Genomic DNA, 13,762 nt, shown 5'->3' on the forward strand with positions numbered 1-13,762 from the left:
TTTCCTGTGAAATATTAGCTGATATACAGTTGTAATGAATTCATTTGACAGTTCTGATATCTAATAAATTTCAATAAAATATATTTAATCATCTTGAAATTGCCATATAAAGTATATTATACTGTGACTTGACTACTACATAAAAAGAGCATCATGCAAACAGTGCTGAACTCCCATAAGGCTCCACTGACTTTAATGAACTTTGGATCAAGCCCATATTCCCTGATGTGAAAGTCTCGGGGAAAGTACTATAAGGCCTCTCTAATAGCCCCCTTTCATCTGTTACAATGCAAGAGAAATGCATTGCTCTTAAATGTTTTTGATAAAATATATCTCACAATGCTGTCATAGTGTTGTAAGTAGGAGAAAAGCAAGTGTTTTCAAGCACTGATTAGAAAAATGCACTGTAAGGTTTAAAATCTTTTAAAATGCAATGTATATATTCCTTTCTAATGTTTAGAACTTCACATCTGAACTTCACTTTTATCTTCATTTGGTCACGTAGAGCCATTCACATTTTTCTATGATCCAAAGTGAGTACACAGTTGTTTAAGTAGAACAAACAACAGAAATCTTACTTAAAAATGTTTATTGTAAAAAAGTGGCTAGAAAACAACATCAATTTCACTTCACACTTTCTTCAAGTTATCTATAGATGCTGCTATGGGCAACAATTTGCTTTCATTCATAACACATTCAATCATATAAAAATAAAAATATTTACATTATGTCGACATATTTTACAAAATCATCAATAAAAAAGGCACTTGGAGGGGTAATGCTGAAAATATTGCATTTCCTTTGTGCATTTAAAAAAAATAATTGTAAAACTCCCGTGGATCCCCTCTCTTGCACTTATTCCCGTTTTTTAAAACAAAAATGAAGTTTAGTGGAACTATTCCATATTAAAGGATGGTCAAGCATGCACCAGGAATGTTTGAAGCTACAGTATTGTCTTTTTTAAATTTATTTTCTAAGGCACATGCAGTTAATTTGTGGCTTTTAATTTTTTCGTACATTCTCTTATACTTTTTTCCCTCTTTTAGTTATGCAGTTTTAAAGCATTTCATGTCATTAATGAAGGCCTTGGCTTCTAATAAAATAAAAAAAAAACACAGCAATGAATAATATTAAACATTTACTAAGGTAAACTTGGAATACTTTTTAAGGCACCTGAGATAAATGGTGTCTAGCAAAATTCACTTGGGTAGTATTTTCATTAAAATTTCCACTTAAAATACTGTTTCTTTGGTTGAAATGGCTTGGCAGGAATGTATTGTTAACTTTGAAGCCTTTTCTAAGCAAGAAAAGATGACCTACATTTGGCTTCATCTATAAAGAAAGCTGATAATGCTTCTTCCTTTAGATCTACTTGAAATGTCATGCATGGCGTCTTTCCCCCTATTTCAGAATTCACACTTAAGAATGCAAATGTATGGCAGAACTGAAACTACTTAAAGCTCATTTCTACTGACATTCTAAGTTCTTCCGCTTGTTTATTTGTTTGCTTGTTTGGTGGTGTGTTGGTTTGGTTTCTTTGTTTTTTGGTTTGGCTTTTTTTTTTTATTTTTGGCTGAAAAGTAGATGAGAAAACGCCTTTGGATTTCCACTTATCATTTGGAACAGAAGTGGAGAAATGCATCAAGTCCAGGTAAACATTGACTGCATGACTCAGTGTGCTACACAGCAGCCAGATTCCTCATGTTTGTGCAGAAGAGACATTCTGGAGAAAGTTTTGGAGCAATTTTTGCACTGGTATTTCTTCACATCTGAGTGGGTCTGCAGATGAGCCCTCAGATTGGATCTGTCTGCAAAAGCTCTGTTGCAGTGAGGACAGGAAAATGGCTTCTCTCCTACAAAGGAAACATTAAGAGAAAATAAGATAAGTCTTTAAAAAAAGGAAAAAATAAAAGATACATGTTTGGGACAGGTAAAACCTGCTTTTATCCTAAGAAAAAAAGAACAAAGAGAAATTACTTGTTATAAGAAAAAAATGTCTAATAAAAAGGAAATCAGGCCACAGATGCAGCAGCTTTCAGCACTGCTGGCTCTTTTGCAGAACCCCAGCCTATTGAGAATATGTTGTGAAGTGCAGTCTCTGAAAACAAGCTGCTGGTACCGTCTGCATCTACAGGTGCATGCAGTACCTTTAGACTGGGCTCAATCCAACATTTTCTGCTTAGTGCTGTGTGAATTACTGGGGAACAAGGGCTTTGTCTGAAAAGCAGCAAACAGCTGTACAGACATTACACCGTACCCAGTGTTGTACTCAAAACCCATTTTTGCCTCAATAGAATAAACCCAACCATGTTGCTGATGATGGGTTTCTAATTCTTAAGGACTTGAGGTAGTGCATGCAAAACTTGCCAGCTGCTTAAGGAGTCAGAAAGCAGCCCCTCATGCATTGCCTGTTTTTTGCTCCCTGATTTCAGAGTCAGCTGGAGCCTTCTCAAAGTTAGCAATTTCCAAAGCCTGCAAGTTAACATAAAACCCTTAAAGCAAAAGCTTCAGCTAGTGGAAATTGTCTAAAACATCCTAAAATTATCAAGAAAGCAATGCTGATTTATGCCAGTATCTGGCCTGCAGTTACGGGATCATGCTAAACCCCCCCACTCCCACCTTCCCCCTCTCCCTTCAAGAGGGAGAATTTAGCCTTTTAATGATTCCTTTGAAATTCTATGGATGCATTTCAAGGTTAGTTGAGAAATGATGCTGGTTTTTCCACCTGTGGAGAAAAACAGCAAAAAGGCATCCCGATGTTATGGCAACAAGAAACTGCAAATGTAACGCTTGCTCTTACCAGTGTGAGTTCTAATGTGTCCTTGAAGTAGCCAGGGTCTAGAGAAAGCCTTGCCGCAGATCTTGCAGACACAAGGTAGCGTGTGGGTCCTGATGTGCATCTTAAGTGCTCCTAGGCTGACATACTCCTTGTCACAGTACTTGCAGCTGAACGATTTCCTAGACTGGGCATCACAGTGCAGCTGCTTGTGTTTGGCCAACCCAGAGAAAGTCGAATAGGTCTTGTTGCACAAACTGCACTGGAACTTTTCGGCTTCAATTACATGAGGGTCTGAAAGCTTTGACTGGATTCTCTCTTCTTCATCGCTAATGGGGCTTTCTGAACCGCTGTGATCTTTGGAGGAGGTGTCAGAAGGTGGAGGTGGGCTGACTCTTCCCAAAGATGAGGGGTATCCAGAAAGTGGAGAGAGGTCATTGGGTAATGGAGACGGTAGCAGCCCAGTTGTAGTCCACACAGTAATGGGATTGTAAGCTACTGAGCTCAGGATCTCTGGCTGTGGTATGATAGGGACTGGATAGCTTTCGTACAGGTATGGGGATATAATCACTGGAGAGAGAAGAACATTTTAAGGTAAGAGAACCAAAACATATTTCAAAAAGCAGCAAAATTAACACTTTGAGCATTAAAAGCTGCACAAATGAAACACTCAGTAGGGTAATCTGAATATAAGGAGGATTCAGGAAATACTGTTTCATACATATATTCTGATGGGTAGAGACAGTGCCCTTGAACAGGCAAATTGCAGCTGGAGAGTCCCTTCAAGGCGGCATGCTGCTTCTAAATCTGTACAGCCTGACACAATGAAGCAGTGAAACTTCCTGAAGGGTTTGAATAAAAGTTTCAATTCCACCACCAACAGATACAGAACAGGAAAACTCCAAACGCTTTCTAAGTAACTTGAGTTCAAGGGGACGAGCAAACTTTCACGATTCATTCTGGTCAGCACTGACATATTTCTCAAAAGTCCCTCCTTTTAGCAGGAGAAAATAGAGCAAGCAATGAGCTAACCCGTCCCCTCCAGCCTGCAGAGCAATCCCACCCCTCCTCAGTACTGCCACGCAACGACCGCAGCCTCGGAAGCGACGCGGTGGCACCCGATTTCGTTTTGTTACCTGTATGAGTGTCCAGCTCACTGTAATTCGGCTTCTTGGATGAATTGAAATGCTTCTTGACCAGGAAGGAACGTGGCATTTTGGATGCAGGCTTTGTGCTTCTCGCAGACTCTCTGTCCTTGCGGGTGGCTGTAGCGGTCCCGGGTGGCGCAGCACAGGCACACGCGGTGTCACTGCGGGCGCATCGGTCCCGCTCCTGGTCCCTACGGCGCTGCCGGCCCCGCGCAGCCCATCCACTCCCGCTTGTGCAGTGGCAGTGCCGAGGCGCCTTGAAAAGTGCTGTAAATACCCACGAGTCAGGTGCAGGGGGGAAGGGTTTTCCGCTCCTCCAATCGCTTCGGGATGTTCTCAAGCACTTTTCCAAAGAGGCTGTTTTTCTGGGAGGGCTCTGGGGCTGCTGGCTCAGGGATCCAATCCCACTCGGAGGGTTTGGTTCAGGTTTCAGCTCCTCCCGCTGGAGACAGCTGTGAACGGGGGAGAGAGCTCTAAGCAGAGCGCGTTACCCTGCTCCGAAGTGGGGGGATGTGGCTCTGTAGAATTGCAGTCTACAAAAATGTATTGCTCAAAATTCTTGAAAATAAAGGTCAGTTTACTGATTAAGCTGAAATTTATATTTTTTTTTCCTTTTTGACAGAGACCCGGCTAAGTTATAGGCACTGAAACTTCTTTTTCTTCTTCCTCCCACCTTTCCTCACCCATTTCCCCCCTTTTCTTTCTCCTCTTTCCCCTTTTCCCCCCTTTCTTCCTTTTTATTCTTCTTTCTCTTTTTGTTTTTCTTTTAAACGAATCTGGTTTCCAGATGTTTGATATGAGAATTACAGTGGGACAAACTGTTCACTAAGAGCAGAAGGGGTGAACACACACACACACACACACACACACACACATACACAACACTACAAGATAACAAGTTGGCCGGCAGACCTAATGGAAGGCTTTGAACTGAATGTGTGCCTGCTACCTTTGAATTGTGCTTAGGAGAGGCTGGAGACGAGCAGCCTGCCTCCCTAACCTGCACCCTTTCAGGCAGAAGGACCAGACAGATACTGCAAATGAGTTCAAGGAGAGGGAGAAGCCCTGGGAGGATTATATTTCAGAGGAGGGTGATAATCTTTATATAATATGCATACTGCTTCAGACTGCTCATATGAAGTATATTTTCTCTTTTACTTTAAAAATCTGCAGAATGCAAAACCTTGACTTTTCCTTCCTTGGGAGTAGTTATGTCACTCCTTTGCCTACCCTCTTAGGACACTGCCAAGGAAATTTTCCTAATTATCCAAAGCAGTTAAAAGATGCATAGATAAGCAAACCCCCCCAAAATTATAGACTGGGTAATCTAAATGTCTCTTAAATGCCCTTCTCCATTAGTATATTTTAGGACCTCTTGATTTCCTATGAAGGTATAATCTATGTTATGTATTTCATTTAAGATGAAAGTTTCTTAAATGTGCCACAGAGTGTTCTGGTTATCTAGATTGATTTAGAGGAGATATTTAGTCACAGATAGGTTTTTTAATTTTAAAATATTTGCATTTTGGAAATATGCACAGCTGAACGCTGGTAAATTTCTAACACAAATTACACTCTGATTGACTCTTGGTCTGCCCTCCCCACTCCTCCCCCCCCCCCCCCTCGTTGTGTATTACCTCCACCTGCCTGGGCACATACCGGCATGCTGTGCTGGTGTGACGCTGGAGCTCTCTCTGCTCTTGGGAGGAGGCGTGGAGGGTGTTTTACAGAGACCACCCCAGCCCGTTTTTGCAGCAGGTGTTGGAATAGATGTGAAGGAAAAGAAAAAAAAAAAGCCCAGTGGGTGTGTTAAGACATGCAAGAGCAAAGTGCTTTGTCAAGCTGCACGACTTCTTAATCTTGGGGAATACCAAAACAAGTGCAGGGAAAGTTAGCCATTTTCAAGAACTGATTAAAAAAATTCATTTGTTCATCATCTAACTCTTGTGTCTGTTAGTGAAAGGTGCCATATGAATTTCCAAGTGGCAGGGAACATACCCAGGCTATGGGAGGAAAGGGAAAGTGGCAAAGAAAGGGACTTTGCAGGTTACTTGCTTTGCAGCTGGGGCAAAAGGAACAGAGGTGGTTTTTCCAGAAGAGAGAGCAGTGCTTGCAGAGACACAATCCGTTACTTTCCTCATCTCCACAGAAATGGAGAAATCCACAAAGCATTTTTTAAAGGTTTCATTTGCGGTCCTGCTTCTCTCTCAGCTCTGTTCCATCTAACAAGTCCCTGTCCCCTGCCAGCTCTGGGAAAGCATTGCATTTCAGGATGTGAGGCATTAGTCTGTATCTAAATAGTCTGTTACATGAGCTGTGATTCAGACCTTGAGCTGGTTTAAGTTTGTGTGTTGAAATGAATGGAGCCATGCAGATTTTCACTGGCTCGAGATCTGTTCTTTTGTGTGTTTGTTAAAAGGGTCTGATTCACCAGTGAGGTTCTCCCTCTCGGGGCATTTTCACCAGCATAGCACCGGAGTGATGCAGTTTAAATTAATTGCACTTATATAAATCACAAGAGCGTAAGCAGTTAGCCCACTGGCTGAGCTGATTGAAGGATGCTAGGAATTGGATAGAAGGCATGTTATTACTTGGTCCTGAAAGGATATTAGCAGCACATACTACCTGAGTGAGGTCTGCTGTCAAAAAAAGGGAGAGTCTGCATGAGGAGTGGGTGAGTCAGAGCAAACAGGTGTTCTGGGTGTTTACGGCAAATGTGGAGGAGAGGGCACTTGGAGACGTGTGGCATCCATCCCCATGCAGGAAAGGCAACACAAAGGTCGAGTGCAGAATACAGGAGGTTTCCCCTCCTTGGAGGAGCCAGGGAGGTGTGCAGAGTGGCGGGTGACTCTGATTGATGGTCACGCTCCCTGCGGGCAAAGCCTTGCACCCACCTCCGAAAAATCAGGCCTACAGCTTCCTTCTCACATTTTACAAGTAGCTGGTCTTTTAGGGATTCTTTATGTTTCTACTTTGAAAGCTCACGTAAAGCTGTCTTGTTAATGCCACTGTGCTGCTAATTGCCACTCTGCAAAGTGCATAGGAAATGATCCAAGCAATTCTGCTGCCTGAAACCTTGGCATGTGCTTTGCAGCAACTAAATGATTAGGACCAGAGCTCCAACCCTACAGCAGAAATGGCTTTTTTTTTTTTTTTTTTTTTTTTTTTTTTTTTTTTTTTTTTGTTTTTTTTTTTTTTTTAACATCAGGTCACTTGTTCTTGTGCACAGATAACAAACTGTGAGCTTCACTTTAGTCTCCCCATTTCAAACACCTCCATCAAATCCCTTTCCTTGTCAGGCTTTCTGAGAAGGGCAGTAACTTTGTTACTTTGTTTTCTGGAAATGGAAGGATGCCAGAATTATGTTTATTACCAAGGGGGGAAGAAGAGCCCAAACTAAGCCATCAATAGCTTAGTTCTTCTCATGACAGCATTAGTGTCCCTAACAAGCATCAATACTAGCAAGAGTGTGTATTAGAAAATGTTAAATATCTGGATGAACCACAGCAGAATCAAGAAAAATAGTTTCAGAATATTAAATGAGTTATGTTGGATCACTGTTCCCATATTTCTCAGGCAGTACTCTTAATCATTTGGACTGCCACGGAGTCCATGGAAGGCAGCACGGTGAGGTTTGGAAGAACCCCCAGGAGGCACTGAGCCCAGTGGAGCTTACCAAAAATAGCTCTGGAGGTTTATGGATGCAGGTGACGACTTCATTCTGGAAGAGGTAGAAGCTCAAGTAACTCACACCTACAGAATAGCACTTGTAATTCATAAGCCTCCTACATTTCAAAGGAAAGTGTGAAATGGTTAATATGGGAAAAAGAAAGGTGGGTTTTCAATAGTCAGTTGAATGTTGAACATATCAATTCAGCTTCAGTGTTACCCTATGCTTTCATATTTCCCTCTTAGTGCCAGCTGATATATCCTGGAAAATAAAGACATGGTGTGACTTTCAGAAGTAGGAAAACTTTAGTAGCACTAGAAACTGAGCAGTACTTCAGATGTGATTAGATTGGATGCCAGAGAAAAATAAACCCAAAATTAACAGAGTAGAGGGAAAACAATTAGGCAAGGGTTTTCACTTCCATCACCCCAACATATATGCCTTAATACATTTTGAAACAAATTCTAAGAATACCTTTTCTTTCACATTTTGATCTTCTTTCCGAATACTGACCTGAACTCTCAGCAGAAATGGCAGCAAATTTAATGAAAGATAGTTATGAAGTTGTGTCAAGCTCCAGTCTTTTAGGCCCTAAGTTCAATAAAGTCATAATAAATCTGTGCATTTAGAAGATTTTCCCCAGTCAAGTAAAAAATCTCGACATTTTGAATGTTTTGCACCAGTAAATAATTTTTTTTTCTAAAATCAATAACTATGCCAGAGTTTAGGCATATTTAAGAGATTGTGATTCAACAGCAAAAGTCTGGTTCAGTCTGAACTTTCCCATAAGTCAAGGCCCTTCAAAGTGTGTCTCTTAAAGATCTATGCCTGTCTATATTTTAAATATATCTATATGAAAATAATATAAACTTGCAGTCATTAATAGATGCAAAATGGTTCCTTTTGGATCAAGCAGTTCAAACAGTCCTGGCGTCTGTGTGCCACTCTTCCTTCACACCTGTGTACCTTCACCGACTTAAGAGGGGTCATTTTAGAGTCAAATTAGCCCATAATGAAGGAACCTGGTCATAGTTCAATTTTCCTACATTGCTTCTACATGAAGATATTTTAACAATGGGCCAAATTCCCCTGTCATTCCCATCTGTAATATCTCCACTGGCTGCAGCTGACCTATTTCAGATTTACTCAAGCAGAACTGAGATGCGATTCCGGTCCAGTGAATACAACCCTGTTTATGTGCACAGTGCTCTAACAATTATTGGTTACCCAAAACTGTGTTACATCCCAGCCCAGGCCATGGCACTCTGGAAAGCAACGCCGACCCTCCAGTACGCCGCCGCGCTGCTCATACGAGGAACAAAAGGTTTGAGAACGCTGCCCTGGGGACCCAGGGGGCGAAGCGAGGGCTCGCACGGCGTTATGTGGTTGGAAAGAGCCACCTGCTGGGCACAGCCGCTGCCGGGCCGGGGATGCTCCGCGGAGCCAGCGCCGGGCCGGCCGCCCCACCGTGTGGCCAGCCCGGGAAATGGGGATGCTGCCGGCGCCGGGATGGATCACCGCCCTGCTCACTGTGGGGGCTCTGGGAAGGGAAGGACAGGGCGCCAGCAGCAGCAACCAGATGGCTAAATCGTGTCCCCATTTTTTTTTTTTTTTCCTACAGTCGTCTATGACTTGTGTAGCTTTTCATCGTTATTGTTCACTGCCTGCAGCAAAGTGAGACACGAAGGCATCACATGAGATTTCCTGCTCTGGAAAATGCATGTCTCTGAGTGTGTGTGAGCACCCAACAGAGATCATAGAATGATTTGTATTGGATCTTAAAAATCATCCAGTTCCAACCCTCCTGTCATGAACACATTTCACTAGACCAGGTTGCTCAGATCCCCATCCAGCCTGCCCTTGAATATTTCCGGGGAGGGGGTATCCACAACCTCTTTAGGCAACCTCTTCCAGTTATATTAAAATTTCTTCCTAATAGCTAATCTAAACCTACCCTCTTTTAGTTTGAGGCCATTTCTCCCTTGTCCTATCACTATAAAACCCTCTAAAAATCCCTCTCTTTCTTGGAGTCTCCCTTTAGGCACTGGAAGGCTGCTCCAAGGTCTGCACAGGGCCTTCTCTAAACACTTATTTGTCATGTATTGTGCACACCACATTACAGTCTACAACATCCTCACCAGGGGAAGCAGAGTGGCAGACACTGATCTCTTCTCTGTGGTGACCAGTGACAGGACCTGAGGGTCTAAATGGCCTGAAGTCATGTCGGGGGAGATTTAGGTTAGATAGTATTAAAATGTTCTTCGCTTGGAGGGTGGTTGGGCACTGTAACAGGTTCCCCAGGGAAGTGCTCTCAGTCCCAAGCCTGACAGAATTCAACAAGTGTTTGGTCAGTGTCCTCAAGAACATGATGTGATTTTTGGGGCTGTCCTCTGCAGCATAGTTAGTATTTCTGTTTCAGTAGAAAGTGATCGTTTTGCTGTTTAAACAGAAGATGAGAGCTGCTAGATTTGCTGCAGTGTCACTTTTCTGCTTCATCCTGAGGCCTAAGCACCTTCTGCAATCCCTGCTGCTTAAAACAGCAGTAGTGCTACAAGGCTGGTTCACCACCTGTATTGCCTATTCTTCATTCCCTCTCTAACTTCATCTCTTGCTTATACACTGGATTGCAGGCAGATGCTGCACTTGGCTATTCTTATAACTTCTTACACTGACTTTAAGAACTTCATCTTTCTCAAGGATCATTTGGAAGTTCTCAGGGCCCCAGAGATTTCTGGCAGTGCAGATCTCTCTTCTCCTGAGAACCAGCTTCTTTGCGTTTAGACTAGTACTCTGCTCCTGGCTCTGTTAAGCTTGATAAAGACATCCTCTGCTATCTTTTTAGACAATAATTGTTGCCAGCTGCAGGCCTGGTGTCTGAAAGTCCTGTTTTGTCTTTATCTGTTATCGCTGCACTAGCTTTGAGGGCAGGCTGATGTCTGGAGCCTTTTTTTTTTTTTTTCCCTTCAGCAGTACCTGGCAAAAGACGTAGTACAGATTGCAAGGGACTGGGTGATTCAGCATGCCAGAACCTATTTTCAACATTGCAAACAGAGACTTTTTTAGTTCCAGACAAATCAAGCAGTATATCTTAAGGATTAACACACAGTGACTTCTTTGCAGGGCTGTGTTCCCTGATGGGAGGTTTCCCAAATATCCAAGACATTTTTGAGGGCTTTCCACCATCATAAAAAATGCTAAAGACTGCAAAAATGAAAAAAAACCCACAGTTGCCAACTCTGGTTTTCATGAGTTTGAGGGTGTCTGGCCTTTCTTTTCTTCCCACTTCCTTCCTCAGCAACTCCACCAGATGTGAGGGATGTCTGTAGTTTGAGTTTCTTACTAGCTCTTGTGAGAGCCTTCACCTGACTGCAGTATGTGCTGGAGGAGTTGTTCTCCTTACAGCACATCTCTGTTAGGCTGCTAGAGAGGGCACCAAAGGACTGTTATCTTTCCCTTTCATGGTATGGACAGTCAGACACAGCATTTCACCTAACTGCTGGTTTGCTTTACTAATGATTGTAGCAATGGTACCCCCTTTGCATCAACTATTGTACATTTCAAGTAATAGTAGCTTACTTTGTTAGTTTGTTTAATTTCTGTGTTAACAACTGGTTTCAGAAGTGTTTCATAGCATATTACCAGCACTTGGCCACACTTCTTCCCCCTCACATTTTGCTTCCTCTTGGCTGTGGTGGGAGTAAGCTGCCGCTGTCTCTGCACATTGCCTAGAACTGGATATATCACTGATCTCAAAGTTCAATTAAAGATGTATTGGTATGGCCGAATGAATTTCTGATGATATGTCTCTCTAGCATACTTTTCCATGGTCCTGAATATTTCTTCTGCAATAGGTCAGTGCTCATGTATTTTTCCTGTTCTTCCTGTTTAGAATCAAGCCGGATCAGTGTTTCATCAGTATTCGGCTCTGCAAGGTGGTATGAAGTGCACAATGAATGACTGGCTCTAGGGAGATCATTTTTATGCCTCTTATACTGCATGAAAATTGCAGCAATCTCAATTTTGTGATGAAAGTATTTATTTATTTATTTATTCTTTTTGGGGATATGAAACCAGTGTTTCTCTGCAGTCCTGTTCTGTTTAATACTGCTCATTCATCCCCAGAGTTGTGACTTGGTGGTGAAGTCTCACCAACATCTCAGCAGCCTTCCCCACAGAGGCTACTGAGGATTTGCATTTTGACTTGTGGAGTGTCTGTGGAGTGTCTGTGTTATGGGTGGTGCCTTTTCCTCCAATTCTTGTTCATATTTTAATTTTTAGTGAATTGCATCTTTTAGCTCCACTGCTATAAAAGACAAAATGGTAGATCTTCCCTGGACTAACCACTGCCAGTAGGATTTATGAATAAGATAGATAAGAGCACTGAGAAACTGCATTGCCATGGATGAATTGTGTATGTACAGATACTTATATATATGTTTCTACATGGAAGAGATTGGAGACTGCCTTGAGGCTTAGGCTTGCAGCTGACTCATGTCTTCATGTGTTAACTGGCCTAAAGTAGGGTGGCTACAGCTAAACTGTGTATTAGAAACAGCCTTATGAAATGCTGAAGGATGTCTGGACCTTAGCTGAGAGAATGTTAATGCCTACTCTCCAAAACCATGCTAGGAAAATGTTAAAAATGAAGCTGTTTAACCATTTGCAGTCCTGTGCTTTACCTCTGTTTCATCTGCTAATCCAGACATAGTTCATATTCCTGAAATCAGGCTGATTCTACATTGAAGGAAATATTTGTCAAGCTGTTGAATGGGAGTATATTAAACAGGACAAATTTCTCTCTAGTGTCTCATAGACACATTTCTTTATCACTTCTTTTCTTCCTAACAAGTTATATGCACTGTACTGTGTATTATGTCCTGACAATATCTGTTCAGGGAAAAAAAAATAAGAAAAAAGATTGATTGATGCATTTTACTCAAATTATGCTGTAATTTTCTTAGATGTAATTTCAAAACTTCTAAATCAGCCAGTGAATTTCTAAAATTCAGGTTATGCATTTTTCCATTGCTACCCTTTTGCTTTAAAACCTTGTTGCAGCTTCATCCACTATTATGAAGCATCTATTTCAATTTATTTTGTATCAGTTTAGTCCTAGCCTCTTACCCATTGGTATCTTCCTAGCCTCTTATCCTTATAGCTACTGAGAAACCCCTAGGTACTTGGTAAATGACTTAAAAAAGATAGATATTCATGACATCTGGGGAACAACTACTATTGATCCCAGATGTCTCACTGCTCTTCATGGCAGATGTGATAGAGGGAGGTGATAAGAGGAAAATGATGAGTCCCATGTTATAAGCATCACCAGGAAGCAGAATGAGTAACCAGTATGACCAGCTTACATCTTTTGAAGTGGAAGTAGTAAAGACTTGCAAGAGGAGGTGGCCTGTTGCAAAATCACAACTAGCAATCATTCTCTGGCTGATATACTTCACTAAAGAAAGCAAACATTTTGTAGGACCACTCTGTATGTGATAACCTGCATTTCAAGTGGAGAGGTGTTTGAAACTTGGAAGAGTCACATCCTTAAAACTTTAAAGATTAGCTTACATCTTTTTCACTCATGATAGAACAGGAGTCCAAACAGCAGGTTTTCAAGATGAAAGGTAACTCTATAGTTAAGGCTGGATTCACTTCATCTTGAGAAAAGTTTCATGTTTGATCAACCTGAGAAACAGGTTCCTGTTCTGCAGCAGATTCCTGTTGTTTGTGTATCAGCTGATGTTTCTCATTTCTAAAATGGGGCTTATGACATTCCCCTATCTTCTACGAAGTTCTCAGGACTAATGCTTTAAAGCACAGACAACATTAATAAGGATGTTAGTAGTGCCTTGGAGTGGAAGGAATCTAGAAGAAAATTCAGATGTAGATGAGGAGGGAACAGATGGAGGAGGAGAGAGATGTAGCATGAACGTGCAGCCTGAAATTCCTTCAGGGTTGTGTCAATTCTCTCCTGCCCCCAGAAGCAAGAGGTGGTGCTGTGTTATTGTGTGCTTCTCCCTTCCGCCATTCTGCTCTTGAACCTTTTGTGCACATGTTCTTATCCCTTGGCAGAATAAGTGTAAAGTTATGAATGATTTTTTGTGCTTGTCCTCTGGACTTGCTCCAACAGGTTAACATCTTTCTTGTGTCCAGTTCTGGGCCCCT

The 13,762-nt window shown here is 41.9% G+C and overlaps 1 protein-coding gene across 1 annotated transcript; it reads right to left on the reverse strand.

Moving 5' to 3' along the window:
• Positions 1 to 572: 572 nt before the first annotated feature.
• On the reverse strand, positions 573 to 4,121 carry SNAI2 (snail family transcriptional repressor 2). The gene is made up of 3 exons (XM_053946994.1): positions 3,913 to 4,121; positions 2,801 to 3,346; positions 573 to 1,853 (listed from the first exon to the last, which is right to left on the reverse strand). Exons 1-3 carry the CDS (start codon positions 3,989 to 3,991, stop codon positions 1,672 to 1,674), a joined length of 807 nt encoding a protein of 268 aa, XP_053802969.1. The 5' UTR covers positions 3,992 to 4,121; the 3' UTR covers positions 573 to 1,671.
• Between the last annotated feature and the right edge of the window lie 9,641 nt (positions 4,122 to 13,762).

Source organism: Vidua chalybeata, chromosome 1 (genome assembly GCF_026979565.1).
Source record: "Vidua chalybeata isolate OUT-0048 chromosome 1, bVidCha1 merged haplotype, whole genome shotgun sequence".
NCBI classification, from domain to species: Eukaryota; Metazoa; Chordata; class Aves; order Passeriformes; family Viduidae; genus Vidua; species Vidua chalybeata.